Genomic DNA, 18061 nt, shown 5'->3' on the forward strand with positions numbered 1-18061 from the left:
AATTGAAATTAAGAACCCTATTGTACAGACAAATTAGACTGTTCAACTCAACTTAGAGAACTGTCGAACAGAGCATTAAAATTGAAGGTATAACTAAACCGACTCTCATGATTATTTTTTTGGCAGGTATAAGAGTCTTGTATTCATGTTACAACATCACAATTTGCTATTAGAACCACTTTTGTACCTTATTATAAGCTTCACCAGTCCTGCAGATGCACTATTATGAACAACTTCATGATGTAAATTATCTTGATTCTTATTACTTCCTACCATAGGTGTAAGCAGGGTAACTATAGGAATCAGCTTTCTCTAACTTGCAATTTACCTATGTACATTTCAACAAATGAAAAACTTTTAATTATCTATCCTTGTTTTACTTATAATGTTGTAAGCAGTGAAAATGCCCATTTTTTAACAATGCCCATTTTTTAACAAATAATAGCAAAAATATAATTTACTCTTATTGTGATTGGCTGAAAAATTTTAGGTCTTATTCCCCCTTGTACTGATTTCAAGAAGAAGCAATAAATATTATCCAATGTCTATGCCCTGCAGATGCCACATGGATATATCCCCCAATAAATGCAAAACTGACTAACTATTTTAGTCATATGTTGAAGAAAAGGAAAGAGATGTCCCTTGCAAGGAACTCAAACTTATACACACTAAAAAATGTTAAAGATAAAACAAGCCACATCCCATGATGCTCAAACAGCGCTCTTAGTGAACCACAACCTCCCAAACCAGCCTGCACCGCATATATTTGTCAACTATGATAAATTAAAATATGTGAATTTTAGAAACTGAAATTGACATAAAAAATACAAGAAAATTACACCAGGTTACATGTTCTAAAGGAAATTAATATACCCATCTCCAGGATATTGATTGATATAAATTTACTTTCTAGCCACCACTAACATGATTTTGCTTCATAAAAAGTTTGATGGAGCTAAATGTAATGCAAGGGTTTTCAAGAGCTGGACATATCATAAGGAACCATGGTGGTTAAGTAGCTGTATTTCAAGTCACTTCCACTAGGGTTAACACCAATTATGTCATCTTTACAGAAAAATGATGGATTTGTTGGTAATGGATCAGCTGATTCAAAAATGGTTGAATATTTCTGATATGGATGCTTCCCAAGTTAGGTACATGTTGCAAGACCCTTGTAAAATCTCTATAGCCATTGTCTAGGCTGCTACAAACCTCGTACAGGTTAGTACAAGCATCATCCACGCTGCTACAGGTGTTATGCAGATTGCTATTAGCAACATGTGTGTTGCTACAGGTCATAACAGGTTGCTGCAACTGCAAGTGTTAATCTTGCACCCTAGTTACAAGTTATAGGGCATTGTTATTCTGTTGGGGTGGTCATTGGGACGATTGTAAATGCTTTCAGCACTATGGAGAATACTGGGATGATGAGATGTCCCCACCCAAATTCAAAATACACGATAAGACTTTGTTGCTAACCTGAGAAAGCTCCTTCTATTATCTTTAAGGATTGTTGGAATTGTTTGTCATTATGGCTGCTTGTTGATGTGAAAGCAAATGAACAAGGTTATTATCATTTGTGTTAAAGACCAACTGCATTTCATGGCAATCAAAACGACCAAAGTAGGTCATGATAATCAAGAGCAGACTTTAATGATTAGATTGTCGCAGTGAATTTGTGAAGATATATAAATACATACATGATAGCCATCTACAAACAAGCAATAACTTTATTCCAAGGAAACTATTATGTTTTATAACAACGACTTTGTGAGGACAAGAAGTTGGTATGTTATCCATCCATCAAGGAATGGATCTCTGGAAGGCAGCACATAATATACATCCATGTCAATCATGTTGTATCAAATATCCATTCTTCATTATCGATGTAATGGGAACAAAAAGTATATCAATGTTCATGAATACGTCCGGTACAAAGAACAATAGAAGAATCATCAAAGAAGTATCGATTGGATTATATTGTCAAGAGGCAGTTTCAACAGCGATTAAGGCTATCAGTAATCTGTAGAACAAAGATCTGGTCCTTAAGACAATGACTTGGAGAAATGCGAATTACAATAATAAAGATGATCAAGACAAGGTAGCAGCATCTATTAGATTAATGAGACCTCGATCTATCTAAAGAAGGCACGATTAATATCTATAGTAGTAAAAAGATTCAGAAGGACTTGAGGGGATAATGATCAATATCATAATATTTCTATGTATTGTAGAAGATTATTCAAGCATCAAGTAAGACCAGCTTTGGCATCAAAGAAATTATAATATCAATAAAACGTCGATAATTATCGTTGACCACCAACCTACAGAGATAGGAATTACAAGAGTATCGATAAATATCAATTAAGATATAGAGACTTTTACTATTAATCAATCAGATCAGACTAGATCAGAACTGTCATTTAGATACAGGCAGTACCATCATTGTTCTTGGTGGAGAATCAAGCCATCCGTATTGACAGAAAGCATTCAACAGCTTGATAAAGACAGCGATTCTATTTAAGTTATACAGCTAAATAAAGAAAGACATTATTGTAGATCATTTCCTTAATTATTAAGGGCGGCGATTATTAAAACAAATATCAAAAGAAATATGGCCAACTTCTCTTGAATGCTGGGCATGACTTCACATGGAATGGTGATTAAATACTCTTGGCATAGTAATCAGTAATATGCAGTGGACTAATTATATGAGGCAGTGATTAAGAAGTGATAATACGTTTCAAAAAGAGACTATCCAAAAGGTATGATCTTTGCTATTCGTATATGTTAGTGAAAGATGGCAACAAAACACTATGCTGATCGATGCATTAAGAAACCATAAGACAGCGATCTCTAATTAACAAGAGAGGGGTGTAATGAAGAGTTTTGTTTGAGAAGAGGTATGTCTTGTAAAGGAATAAATAAATCTCTTGGAAGGTATAAGAGAAGATGATGAAAGTTGATGGAGAAAGTTGATGAAGATTATTTAATTCCATGAACATTTAGAAGCATTAAATGTATTTACTTTTCGAACATACCTTTGAAATCATTTAAGAAAAGGGGATAGTCTGAAATGATCATTTATGTTGTTCTTTTGAATACCCTTGAAATTGTTGTGTTGGAGTATTCTATTGAAATTGGCTCTACATGTTTGTCATATTTTTCACCACTCTTTGCAACAAAGGATTGACAAAACTTGGAACTATGGGCCCAATAGAGTCTTTCTCATTTCACCAATAATGATCATGTGATCTTCAGGCTTGACTACTCGTGCCTTGGCTTCTTCTAATTCATCAATTTGACAAGTTTTGATCAAAAACACATTCTTTGATAGAAGGGTTTTCATGAAGCAGCTCAAAAGGATATATAGAGAACACCTTCAAGAATTACTAATTCTTCCAACAAGTCAATTAAATCATGCAATAAACTCCCTCATGGGCTCATTGTTATACTCCTTCGAATTTGAAAGTTGAATAGAACATGACCATCATTATTTGGTTTGCAATATGACAAGAATTTAGTGCACATGATCCCCTAGTTGGTGATTTAACCTACAACAAGATCATGGAACAATTGTCACTACTCTGCCCAAACTTTCAATGATGAATTTAATCACATCTTTATGTAAAACTCACGAAATGCCACAAGCTATCATAAATGTTGAGATGTGCTCACATGGGTGTTCCGTGCAATCATCATGAAACTTTGAAAAAAATCTTCCTTGAGCTTAATGTAAAATTATAGCAAACTGCAAGCGCCAAGGGACCAATGGTGGCTCCCCACAACAATGGAAATACAAGTGAATTTTCAAGATCATTACCATGGGCATTATCGCCCATTTCCTAAAATGGTTCTTAACTTTACCTTGATCTCTTGAAAATATGCCAATAAGTTCACAAACTATTGGTGAAGATAAATTTTTGCTTCAATGTGGTTGAGGAGGCATCTTAAAAGCAACATGTGATGTATATACCTTATTAGCTAGTATAGAAAGTCTTTAGTTGGAAGTGATAAATCTTCTATTTGCAAGCTCTGTTTGGTGTATTTCATTCCCCAATAGAGTAGCCAAAATATGTTAACATTTTAATTTGTCTAATTCAAGACAACTCAAACTACAACCATATGTATGTTCCAGCCATTCTTCAAATTATAAAGGCAAGCTCCTTGAAATCTAACTAAACCTAAAACTAACAAAATTTACAAGTATGCACATTGTACACAATTTCACTGATGTTTTGCATCAATCTAAATATCCAATTCACTACATTTTTGCCCCAGACACAAGCACCAAACTGTCAACAACCAAGATTCAAAACAAGATTTTCAATATTAACGAGAGTATGCTATTAAGCACAAACAATGAACACAACTTCCTACTAGCTAAAACAAAGATTTCCATTCAGTTGCAACACAAATATTTGAATAGATAACAAACACAACTTTCTACTAGGTAAAGTAGAGAACAGGCAATGATCAAATGGACTTGCATTACACAATTACAAAAAAGATGAATTGCTAAACAGTATACAAAAGTAACAAAACCAACATTTACATCAATTCAATGTTTGACAAAGTTACTCAATTCAATTTATTCGACAAAATTAAAAAACATAGGAAAACAATAAAATCTGCTAAACAGCAGATTTTGCAATAGAAGTCTAGCTTCAAATATTAATATACATTCATTCACTAAACAAAACACAAAAACTTGAATTCTCCACTCGAATGACAATTTTGGTTGTTAATTCTAGTATCAACTCTCATTACCGATTATGTACTCAAGGCACTTATTTAGTAAGCTCCTTAGAGCCATCTTTATGATTTATTGTATTATGAGTGGAAGACTTATTATAGTAGTTACAAAGTGACCGTTACATTAATCTTAGTTACTAAGAAGTAGATATGAAAGGTTATAATATTGAAGAGAAGTCTTGGTTGAAATAATAATGTATAAATACGAAGACATTTCAAAGATTCATATCATCTAGTTGGTGTAAAATTACTTTTTTTTCCTATTGTCAATGTTGTCTACAATTCACTACATTATAATATAATGCATGTTTTCATTTTAGAAAAAACACAAATGACTCAATGTACATTTTGTGTTTTTGATTCTTTGTTCCTACCCTGGAAACATAAAGGTTATCTATAGACCTCAAACTGTTACCTTTCAATAAAAGAAATTCTGGTCTTTTTAGGTACATGAAAGTTTAAGTAGAATATTCTTCAGTTGGAGAGGTCATATTTCAATTTACCTGGCTGCCTAATAATATGAATCAATATAAACAGTGTTATGATAAGAAAAAGCATCAATTCACATGGGTTGAAATACAAGTCAAATCTCATGGATTTAAGTAAGAATAATTAACCAAAATAGAAAGCATATCATATACATATAAATTGTAATGTCCCCATTTTTTGAATGAGCCATTTATCGGAGACCTTAGCCTATTTTTATTCCTGTAGGCTAAGTCAGATATTTTCAAGAAATAATTTCTCATTAAATTTTAAATAAAAGAAAATAAAATAAAGTAATTCTCTCTAAGATGGGATATAAAATGAGTTGAGATCCAAAAAGGAATTCATTCTTAACTAGTTATTTTCTTGGAGAGCTTTGAGAGATTCTGCTTTCGGTTCAGCATACCATAGGATGAAAACACTTGGGTTCTTTCTTGGTTGATTGGACGAAAACCCATTTCAACCAATTTTGGGTGAATTCATCCAGACTTCACAAGTGCATTAATCAAAGAAACAAGGATTTTACTTGTAGTTGTCAACATCAGATTACCAGGTACAAATTAATTGGGATTTACAAGCAAATAATTAATTTGTTTTTGGGGTGTGTGCAAAATGAGATACCAGAAAATATCAATGTGTGTGCAAGTGGAAATTTTAAAATTTATCAGTGCATGTGTGTGCATTGAAAAGGGGAAAATAAAGAAAAATATATATAAATATTTTGTATCTACTGAGTTCCATCCCAGCCTTACCCTTACTACTTTCCAAGCAGCAAGGAAGGGATCTAGAAAGGAGTGTTCAATTGCCAAATCCTATGCCAACGTGGCCTTGGAGGGTTCCACTAAGTCTAGCGCAGCCTTATGAAGGCTTAATAAGTCCTATCGCTGCCTCTTATGATGAAGTTGCAGCTCCTTTGGGAGTACCGTACCAAGCGTAGGTGCAGCCATACAGTCTTGAGGAGAAGCAAATAAAGTTTTGATTGGTCTGTAGAACATTCTTTGATCTAGGCCAGCAATTTATGAATTTAATATTAATTTTGCATTGGTAAACTTCTGCTGGATGTAATTCATTGATAATGTATTTCTGTATCAGCAATATCAAGGGTTTAACAATAAATTTCATTGTGATTCTTTCTGCAATATTTTGGGGTAAAAGTGAAGCTGATATAATACGTGAGATTTAGAAATTAATGTTATGCTGATTATTTGCAATACCAATTCAAAATAAGTTGGAACCAAACACAGACCAGCAGAGTGCCAACTGTTTCATGAAATGCCCATGGGAGTTTGATAAACAAAATTGTGATTTTATAATGGATTTACGATTCTGATTTTTAATAACAGCAACTAATGGTGTTTGTGCTTAGAAGTACTTCACATCTGGCCATATGCAAAGTGTTTGAAAAAATACCAGTAAGCTAAAAATTGGAATGTATTGCAAGTTTGGGAAAATATCTTGGTAGGGGATATTACATAAATTATCAATGTTGGACACCAATCCACGAGTTTGTGGTAAGCTATCCAATTTTGACTTCTATGTTGCAAATAAAAAACATCTCTACTTCAATTTTCCACTATCAACTAGAACACATGATCACTGCACCATTGGTAAATTTATATGCAACAGACATGCACATTAATCTTCTGTTATTTTGAAAAATGGTTGTATTTCCATCTAGACATGAGGAAAGATGTCTGGCCATGTAATGGATTTCGCATGTAGCAAGATATTATTGGCATTTAATATGCATTCATATTCAGAAACACCATAAACCATTGCAGGAAAAGCCTAGGATACCATATTGCATATATCAGTTCTGTCAAACATGGCATAGTGGAACTTGGAAGTGTGTAGTTTTAGCTTCAAGGACAACATTGATCACTTTAGTTTGCTGACAACAGTTTATTATCATTTTTGCTACATGCCAAGGTAAGAAGATCCAGCTAGAAGCAATGAAAGGAACATAATTTTATGCACCATCTTTTTTTATATTGTCAACAAGGGGATAAACCAGACCTAAAATGTATTATATCAAATCAAATGTTCACACACACCTAGTCCGTCTAGTGAAGAGTTGAAACAAGCCTAGGCTATGTCACTGCTACTCGGGATGGAAAATAATTTTAATGGAAAAATCCCAAAAGTGTTCATGTTTGTTTCATAGTTAGTGATATATGAAGAAGCAAGTGGAGTTGCACGCGAAAAATCGATACTACTTTGACTTCTAATTACAGGATGTGACTATGCAGCCTGATTTAGGAAGAGGATCTCGAAGGAAGTTGTGGCTATGCTATAGCATGTGCCTAAAGGAAGCCTCTCCTGGCATATGCAATACCAGATCTTATAATTCATGTGCTAAATGGTTAGGAAGGCATCCTAATGACCTTTGCCCTTGTAAGTATTGCTATGTTTCCAACTGGCTGTTTGCATGTGCTTATCCAGCCAAAACAACGCTCGTCTTGAAAATTTATTTGACCCATGCTAGTGAAGAGTGGAAGGTATTAGAATTTGCACTTACACTCCTCTTTCTGTGTCTTCTAATTTTCTACTGTTAGTACATGCAAGCATGCCATACCCGATTCTCTCTCTTGTTTATCTTCTTATGTTTCAGAAGGCAGAAATTGGTAATGAATCTTATGGCCATGATATTACAAAACTGATTGGCTGTAGAATACCAAAAGGAAAACAGCACAATCTCAAGAAATTTTGTATAACAACGATCACCAAATCCTAACTTTAAAATCACCATTTTCCTTAAAAGAGATTCTTTGGAGTAACTTGCCAATTTGAGTTATCGTAAGACAATGACAAATGGTTGTTCAAAATTTAGGACATACCCAAATGCAATTACATGCCTTGCTAGCTTTCTTTGGCTCTTAGGTATCCTGTTGTATTTCATACCATTGAATGGTAAAGAATCCAAGATAAATACATATTATAAAGGATTGACATCATACAATCCAATTAAAATTGCACATGAAATCCTTAACGAAATTCCACACTTGTAACAAACTATGAGACAAATGTGTTCTATAAAATTATAAATCATTGAATCTTCCAAAAGCTTGGCTGAATGGAAAGCATGATAGAGGATGAAAAGTGCAAAGTACTGGATTGCATATTCCTCCCCTCTAGTAACAAATTCTTAAAAATGCTTGTGCACTAAGTGGTTCCAACTGCCTTGCCACTATTACCAACACACATGGAAAAAATGCCATTAGTGAAAAGGCTACTCATGTAGATGAAAAAATCGCCTAAATCATGATTAATCGTGCGTCAATCTTGCAGACGATTTAATCGTCATTTAAATCACGCGCGATTTTTCTGGAAAAATTGCGAATTTTAGACGGTAAAAATTGCGATAAAATCGCAACTAAAATGTTAAAAATTGTGTTTAAAAAATGTGGAAAAGAAAACACATTGCAACCCTAAATCCAATTTCGGCAAAAAGTAAAAACAGTGTTAAAAGGTCGCGCAAAAATAAAAAACGCAATTTCGGCTGGGTTTGACTAAACGTGCAACGGCTTCCCCAACGACCAAAAGTAAAAACAGTGTTAAAAGGTCGCGCGAAAATAAAAAACGCAATTTTGGCTGGGTTTGACTAAACGTGCAACAGCTTCCCCAACGACCGACGCCCGACGCCTGAATTTAAACCAGTAATATGTTTTTTTTTACTATTTATAATTTTATTTACAATAACTTTGACAATTTTTGATACTAATATATATAATGCTGAGTATTTTACTGGGTTTGTTGATTGAATTTAGCAATTCTATTTGCAACAATTATTGTGCCTTAGAAAGAAAGCTAATCAGTGTGTTATCTAATTGAGTTCTACAAAATTAGTGTATATGTGTGTCTTTTTAGAATATTTTAAGAAATTATATATTTTTAAATGTTTGATAAATTTGCCGATTTTTTCCCCATTCCCGATTATTTTTTAAATTTCGGCCAAAAGATTTATTGCCGATTAAGAGTTTTTCATTTTTTGAAATTCTATTGAGAATACTTTAAACACACTGAGAGAAAGTCCCACAAAAATGGAAAATCTAACCATACAATCTCTCTAATATTTAAGTCATTATCTTATATTGGCTTAAACCCTTTTAATAACCTTCCACAATTCAAAAAAAATACAATTATTAAAGAATTAAACAGCAAATTAATCTTACCATAGAAACTTCAAGTTGGTTTAAAATATCACCACATAGCAGTCTGTGTATTTAGTGTGCAGATTGATAATAGACATTCCTACCTACACATATTGCTTCTTTGTTGTTTATGAATAGCCCATTTAGGCATGTTTGCATCTGATATGTACAAGTGTAACTACAGGTTCATAAGGAAAAAATAGTAAACATTATCAATAGCAAGCATAGACAAAGTGATGAAAAGTCAAGAAACGAGGATCAGTGATTGCACATAGCATAACCCAGTACTTTAGGTTGAGATATCATTTACTTAAAATGTTTCTTTTAATGCCTAGTGGAAAATTAAGATGCAGGTTATATTTCATCCATATGAATGCAGGTTATATTTCATCCATATGAATTATATTTTTCAATCACTTACTATTGTTTAATCTTCAATTATCTGTTAAAATCGATATTTTAAGTTTGTTTGTTTACAACTAAACTAGCATTGAAAACAAAGTGTAGGAAACTAACATTTGTATTCCCAAAGTATGTGCGAATGATATTTCCTCATTATCCTCTGGAATTGCAGCAGAGACCACAACAGCAACTGGGAGAGAAGTCGGCTTGTCCTTCTCCAGTAAATGGGTAGATGAGTGACCTATATATAATCTTGCCCCTGCTCTTTTCAACGCATTCATATAAATGCTCCAAGTAACATCAGAGCCGCTTACTTTCCAACCCTGTATAGTAATCAAACAACATAAGTTCAAGTGTCGATTAGCCTCAATATACTACTAGACAAAGATATCACTTCAATAGCAGGAAACGATATCAAAAATTAGATGTTGCTTTAACAAGTATGGGATGATTTTAATAGAATCAGATAACTTTCAGTCAATTTAGTAATTTAAATTTATGCAATCATCTCAAGGTTCCTTTAAAGAATTTTTATCTTAAAATGGATTTGTTTTCCAGTGGCAAGGTCATTCATACAGTAAATTTAAATGCTAATTACCAAGAATGTTGGAGGTACAGTAGATTTAAATGCTAATAAACAGATAAGTTAGGGAGAATCAAATAAATAATAGCGAATGTGGAATTTGATCAAATAGTCATGATAAATTATACCCAACTTTTCTTTTATTTGTTTAAAAAATCAATCACTAGCAACTCCAAAACTTTGGCATTTCAAATCCCACGTATTACCATTCTCAATCTAGCCTCATAGCCAAGTACTTATCAAAATATTAGCATACCCACTCACATCCTTCTCTCCTACATGACCCAATAGATTAAATAAGTGATGACTAAACTCTCACCAGTACAATAGAAAGAACAATCATGCTATAAGACAAAAAAGCATCCAACTTGGCCAAACTAACTCACCTTTAGTACCATTTCAAACAAGCTAACAAAGACAAATCCCTAGCATAAGATATGGGCGTGAAATTATGAATCCATGTGCAAAAACAATACTTTTATTTGAGATTCACATTTTTCAACCAGGGTATTGCCTGCAATAGAAGATACAAACCAATTCTTCCTGCCGATCGCATGTTTACTGGAACTATAATAAAAATATCATATAGTATCATTCTGTTGTTGAAAAAAACTTATCATTTTCTTTTCACTCAAGTTTTGTTGGTCTTGGATTTTTGCTTCTTATTTTTGAATCATATTCTCTCCCTACAATCTTTATTTGGGTGACCCACGCTGATTTGGATGGAGGGGTTTCTACAAAGAGACCTAAGTGGTGGGAAACACTTGTTGGTCATGTTCAGCATGATGAAATGGTTGAAGGCAGACCATCCAGAGGCAAGAGCAAGCAGGACACATTTAACTTTGCTCTTATGGCTAACATTCAAAGTGTTTATGAACCCCACGATTTTGTAGAGGCAAAAGGTAAATCTGAATAGAAAAAGGCCATGGAGACCGAACAACAAAGTCTTATGAAGAATAAGACTTGGGTTCTTTCAGATCTTCCTCTGGGGAAGAAACCCATTGGCTGCAAATGGTTTTACAAAGCAAGTACAAATCTGATGATACACCTAACAAGTACAAAGCATGGTTGGTGGCTAAAGGATTCTCATAGAGAGAAGGTATTGATTATGACGAGACCTTTGCTCCTACAACAAAGATGAGCACCATCTGATTGCTTCTAGCCATCACAGCATAGTTCGGCTAGAAATTCCATCAAATGCATGTGAAGGGTGCCTTCCTCAATGGAGACTTACAAGAAGAAATGTACATGACTCAACCTCAAGGATTTTGGGTTACAAGAAAGGAGCATCAAGTATGCAAATTGACAAAGGCTGGCCTAAAGCAGGTACTCAGGGCCTGGTACATAAAGATTTATAGGTATTTGGATGAATAGGGTTTCAGAGAAGTCCTTCGACTCCTAACTTGTATGTCAAAAGCATAGATAATGACATCATCCTTCTCCTCATTTATGTGGATGATATCATCATAACAAGTAGTGAGGCACATTTGATTGAGCAAATCAAATGGAATTTGAGCAAGGCTTTTGACATGACAGACTTAGGCATCCTACATTATTGCCTACATGTAGAGATTTGGCAAACAAGTGGTGGCACTTTCATTTCTTAGTCTAAATATGTCAGGAGTTTGCTAGACAAGTTCAAAATGATAGATTGCAAGATCTCGTCTACACCTATGAAGAAAGGGCTAAATATTTCTACCAAAACAAACTCAAAGGTGATCAATGAGTCAGCATTCAAGCAACTAGTGGGCAGCCTTACCTTACAACCACTAGACCTAACTTGAGCTATGTTGTGAGTTACACTTCCAAATCCATGACAGCGCCTAGGACACGACATTGGATTGCAGCAAAGAGGGTGTTGAGATATTTGAAAGGGACACTCACCTTTGGCATTCTATATAGCAAAAGCAAAGATGTAATGTCCCCACTTTGAAATAGAATTTAATAATAAAGGTTAAATATTAAAAATTAAATTAAAATATAAAAGAATATAATTAAATATAATTAATTAAGATTTAATTAAGTTAAAGAATGGTCAAAAGATATGAAAGGAAAAGTTGTGACTCCCTCAACAATGAGATATAAAAGGGAGAAGAGAATCTCATTTGAGAGGGGGATAATTTGGAAATGAGAAGTGCAATCTGATTTAAATAAGAAGTGCAGACCTGATTATGAAAGGTTATGTCCCTTTCAAAGGGCAGAAATAATGAAGAGTTGCACTCTTTCAAAAGGTGCTAATGGTGAAAGGGTGTGTCTCTTGCCAAAGGGCATGCATGATGAAGAGGTGTGACCTCTCCCTCACGTTGAGAGATTTAAAGGAAAGGAATTAAAGCATCGGCAACATCACCATGGATTGGATCAGATCAGAACTGTTATTAAGTTACAGGCAGTAGCATCTTTGTTCTTGGTGGTATGCATAGGGATGTGTTGAATATGTATGCTTAATATATGAAGCATAATAATGTTGTTATGCAGAATTTAATAGTAATATTAATATAGACTGCAATATATATGACATTCATACTTAATTTCATATATATTCATAATACATGAGAAGTTAGTATACTTAATAGTCTGAATCATGTTATTACTGTTACTATTTAAGAAGATGGGATTGAGTTGTTTCCAAGAGGGGCAGTCTAAATCCAGCCAATAGGATGATTCCCAAGATAGGGTAGTGTTGACGTGTATTTTGTACACTGCCTAACACAGAATAAAATACCCAAGGGTACCTTATCCTCTCTTGAATAAAGTCTCTGATTGCTGAAGATGTTGCAAGAAAGGATCAATCAGGATGACTCCAAGGTTCTTTGATGTAGGGTCTCTACGTGTGGATAAGCACCAGTGGTCGTTGTGAATGCTGTTTCATCAAGGGGCCTTACGTATCCGAATTTGCAGGAACAGAATTTCCTAATACTAATGAATTCCAAAAAAAATCAAAAGGTAAGGTTTGCAAGAGATAGATTCTAATCTAATCCTAAGAATGACTCAATGTAGGCTTAGACTTGGCAGGATTCGACCAACTCCAGTATTGCCAAAGAATTACAACTTTACTGAAACTGATGCGATCTTCTAAGGTGAATAATGATTTTTCAAATCATCAAGAATCATAGGCACTACCATGAAGGTACATATCAACGATTCAATAATGAGTGAAAGTTTATGCAATCCAAATATTTCCAGTTGACCACACAAGGCGTCCTTACAATCAATAAGAAGCTAGTGGTTTGGAACGTGAATCTCACCAAAGATCAAGCCCAACACTTAGTCCTTCAAATTTAAATACTACTTCGACTGAGAATGATTCAAGAAAGCAAACAACCATGAAGACAGCCTCAAGAATTGCAATAAAACACCATAACTTCAATATTTTATTGATCTCAAAGCCAAAATAGACAACAATTGCTTGGAATTCTTTCTTCAATGCTCAATCTTGCTACAAAATAACTTTCTTCTCTCTAATATCTAATACCTCCTCTAATCCCTTATTTCTCTAATTCTTAATGACAAAATGAAAATGAGTGAGGGTATATATAGCATCCTCAATTACAATGAACGGCTCAGATCAAAAGAAGATCAATGGCCAAGATTATGACACCTAAACCCTAATTAGGGTTTATTACAAATAGTCCCCTTTTTATTGAACAATATTAAATGCATAGCCAAATATTTAATTTGGCACAAAAATCTAGGAGACATAGACCAATGATAATTAAGGTGCCACATCATCTATAACAACCTTTCTTCTAGAATCTTATTTCCTTTCCAATGCTCTTTCTTAGCATATGCAATGAATCTAGACACGATTCCTTCAATCTCAGCAATTGGAATCTCGGGAAGATTCCTCATTCGTTCCTCCAAGTGGATGACCTGATCGAAAGCCTTGAGGAGAGCCGCATCCCATCCAGGTTCAAGTTCTTTGATTTTCTCAATCAAAAGCATGGTAGCAAACATTTGATCCCGTTGCTCATCTGTGATAACATTCTCATCCTTGCAAAAGATGACCTTGACCCTTTCTTCTAATTCTTGAAGATCCACATCTGTCTCAACTTCGATCCTCCTGCCAAGAATAGTACACAATCTTCGAACACCTTGTCCTGGATCGGATGGATAATCTCTTCAACTTGATTGCATTTGTTACTGATGTCCTCGAAAAGAACTTCCTTCATCTGGAGTAAAGTTGACCACTGGAGTAAATTATGAGATCCTCCATCCATTATCTTTTCTTGTGTTAGGATCTTCCTTGATGTTTGTCTGATTACTTGTAGAACAGGAATGATAACATCTCTAGTATGAGCAAAGGCGGCTACTGTTATCATTAGGTTGTGGATGATCTCAAGAACCTGGATAGCTCGGTGGATGGTCTGCATCATCCTTGTTGCAAATTCAACAGCAACTATATGGGATTTGTCAATCCAAGAGCTCATAAGCTGGACCGAGCTCTTGACTCTCTCTGCCTCACCAACTGATTCAAGGGGAAGTGCTTGTACAGGAGATACTATTGGATCCTGATGTCCCAAAGGCTGATTGAGATGGCTAAAGTAGCCTCTCCATGCACCGACCTCTCGCTCAAGCTTTCTATTCTTTTCCATTTCTTCTCTAAGCTTGTCCTTTAATGCCTCAAATGAATCGGTTGCTTCATCCAATGCCTGCTCAGCGGTGAGTGGACCAAGCTCAAATGTTTCTACATCATATTCTTCTGCAAGGATTTCACCTTCATACTTGTCCACTGCTGGTGTAGCTATCTGCAATTTCCTGGATTCTGTCTCATCTTTGACCATCTTGGACATCTTAACGGCCTTCTTCTTTTCTGTCACTTCCTGAGAATTTCCAACAAGGCTCTCTAAGTCAATCACATTATCCTCATCCTCGATCACAATCACCCTTGTGAGTCTCTCCTTCAACCAATCTGGAATGGCAGACCTCGTCTCTCTAACTTGTATCTCCTTAGGCAATGTTTCTTCTTCTCTGAGAGGAGATGTCACTTCGTCACCATCCTTGTCTTCACGTAGCTCATTGACTTGGAGAGACCGACTTGATGAACGTTGAGGTGCCTATCTTTCTTCATGTTTATCATTCTGTACCATTGATTCCATAGATTCCTCCATTTCAAGTGTCCTCTTCTCTTGTCGAGAAGATGTGCCGCATGAGCGATCTCGATTGGCCTCTTGCTTCTTCTTGGAGGATTCCTTTTTCTCAGGTCTCTCTTTCCTCTTCGAGCCTCTAGGATGAGGATTGCCTTCACTTGCGCTTCGAAGGTTGCCTTCGCTTGTGCTCCTAGGATGAGGATTACCTTCACTTACACTTGCTCCTCCTTCCCCTGGTCTTTCCTCCAAAGTAAAAGTCATAGATATGTTCTGTTCTCTCAACTTTTGATGTTGCACATCAACCCATCTGCGAGTACAAGACAAAACTGGAGCCATCAAAGCATCTAGGTCCAAAACCTCAGGCTCATTCCAATTTATCCTCACTGCTTTGCTTTCTTGGTCATAAGATGATTGGAGATGTCTGCCACTGTCCTGAGCTTGGTCGGCCACTCTGTAAATTTTGCATTTCCTGATGAAATCTAAAGGCAATCTGGAATGCATCTTTCTTTTCACTTCAAAATCATCTGAGAGATTCATCCAAAAGTCTTCTACCTGAAATTCATGCTTGTACTTTCTACCAACTGTCTCCTCTATATACCCATAAGGATCAAAACTCTCTCTCAAGGCAAAGAATGAAAATGAATATAAGGCCAACTCTCTCTCTGCATCATCCATGGCTAGAGTATTAGGACATACCTCAACTGAATTTCCTAGTATGATAGGCACAGGAACTCCATTTCCATGCCTGTGTCTGAATGCCTTCGCATAAGTTGCCAACTGCCTAGTCACCTCAAGTAGCACTATCCTGTCTGTCGGATATCTCGGCAACATGTAGGGAGGTGAAGGACATCCATGAACTCTAATGTATGTAAATTTCTGGAATTGGATGAACCAAGCACCATACCTCTTTACAAGCTCTTGTGCATATTGAGATAGCCGATTGTGAATCCCGCCTTGTAATGTCCTGGTGATGTTCATCGTGAAGGTATCATTGACTTACTTGTAGTCACTTCCAGGTGGATGATGCAAATGGACGTAAGAATCACAAACTCTGACTTCCCCGGGTCCTCTTCCGATCACTCCTCTGTGAGGTAGTCCTGCATACTCAAAACTTCTGATCAAGGCATACATGATGTACGAGCTCATGTGGAATGACTTGGTAGCCTTCAATCTTCTTAACTGCACGTCCAAGCAATGGCTAATCATTCTAGCCCAATGAATTGTTCCTTTTCCTTGAACTATCACTTGGATGAAGTAGAACATCCATTTCTCGAAATAGAAGGCTTGAGGAGCCCCTGTAACTCGGTTGAGCAAAGTTATCAAATCTCTGTACTCCTCCTGGAAGTCGATCCTATGTGGTGTGTTGGGGATCTTGCTCAGGCGAGGACGACTCTTGAGTAACCAATTCTTGTTGATGATGCTCAAGCAAGTGTCTGGATCATCTTCGTACATGGACCAGGCTCCTTCTAAGCTTTTGTAAATCATATCTCTATGCTCTGGAAGATGGAGAGCCTCACTTATAGCCTCCTCTGAAAGGTAAGCCAAAGTGTTTCCTTCCTTGGACACGATCGATCTTGACTGTGGGTCATAATGGCGAGCACACTCGATCATCAGCTCATGGCACTGGACTGCTGGAGGGAAACCGGCCGCCTTGATAATGCCACTTTCAATTATTCTCTTTGCGACAGGTGATGGTTTGCCAATGTAAGGGACCTCTCGAAACTTCTTCACACTGAAGTTTCCCAAGTTGGTATCTCCAATGTTGCTCCACTTCGACACTATCTTGGTCTCCAATTCTTCATTCTTTTGATCTTCCTTAATGAGGGCTGGACGACTGGTGGATGCTCCTGCCTTTGGGGTCACCATCTTGACACCTACACAACATTTCATAATGAGTAACACATTTTGCAATGTAGAAATATAGACTAGATTAAAGGATTTAAGTTTTAAATTAGGAAACTTCATGGTAAATCTTTGAATTATCATTTCCTAGATATAACTATGCAATTTGGAATTCAAAATTCAAAATTTGGACAAGGGAGATCTCGCCATACCTCTTCTTGAGAACTAACTCTAAGAAATGATGTAAAATTTAAGCAAGTTTGCTAGGCAAGATGGTAAATCGAAGTCTTCAAATGTGCTTCCTTTATCAACTTCATCACCTCTAGCCTTCAACGCCTTGGGGAAAATTCGCTCCACCTCTGGCCTTCAACTTAATTCGCCCCTTCTTAGACCAGATTTCGCACCTTGTAACTCTTCTCCAAATCGCACTTGAGTGAATGGATGAATGATGGATTAACATCGCTCAAGATACCCCCACTATATAGGCGCTCACCATTGCAATTTCCCATAGGCCAACTTGGAAAATAGGCCAAAAATAAATAAAAATTTAATAAAAGAAGAGGCCGACTTAATTAAAATATTAAAATAATACCCCAAGCGCTCTAATTTTATTTAATTTAATAATAATTAATTTTAAAGGCCTTCATAATTAAAAAATTTTGATTTTTTAAAGGCTTAAATTAATTATTAAATACCATGCGCCTTATTAAATGTCAATTTAATTTTTTTAAATATCTTGGAGTTTTAGCGAAAAT

The 18061-nt window shown here is 35.7% G+C and overlaps 1 protein-coding gene across 11 annotated transcripts in view; it reads right to left on the bottom strand.

Moving 5' to 3' along the window:
* LOC131051716 (uncharacterized) overlaps window positions 1-18061 on the bottom strand; it is a 221039-nt gene that overhangs the window by 179784 nt on the left and 23194 nt on the right. For all 11 annotated transcript variants that reach the window (XR_009372572.1, XR_009107185.2, XR_009372571.1 and 8 more), the window contains exon 2: window positions 9909-10117. Coding sequence is in view for 5 of the 11 variants with exons in the window: in XM_059221352.1 (XP_059077335.1) it covers window positions 9909-10117 (209 nt within the window). In the remaining 6 variants the exon portion in view is untranslated. The remainder of the gene's footprint in view (window positions 1-9908; window positions 10118-18061) is intronic.

Source organism: Cryptomeria japonica, chromosome 5 (assembly GCF_030272615.1).
Source record: "Cryptomeria japonica chromosome 5, Sugi_1.0, whole genome shotgun sequence".
Classification (NCBI taxonomy): Eukaryota; Viridiplantae; Streptophyta; class Pinopsida; order Cupressales; family Cupressaceae; genus Cryptomeria; species Cryptomeria japonica.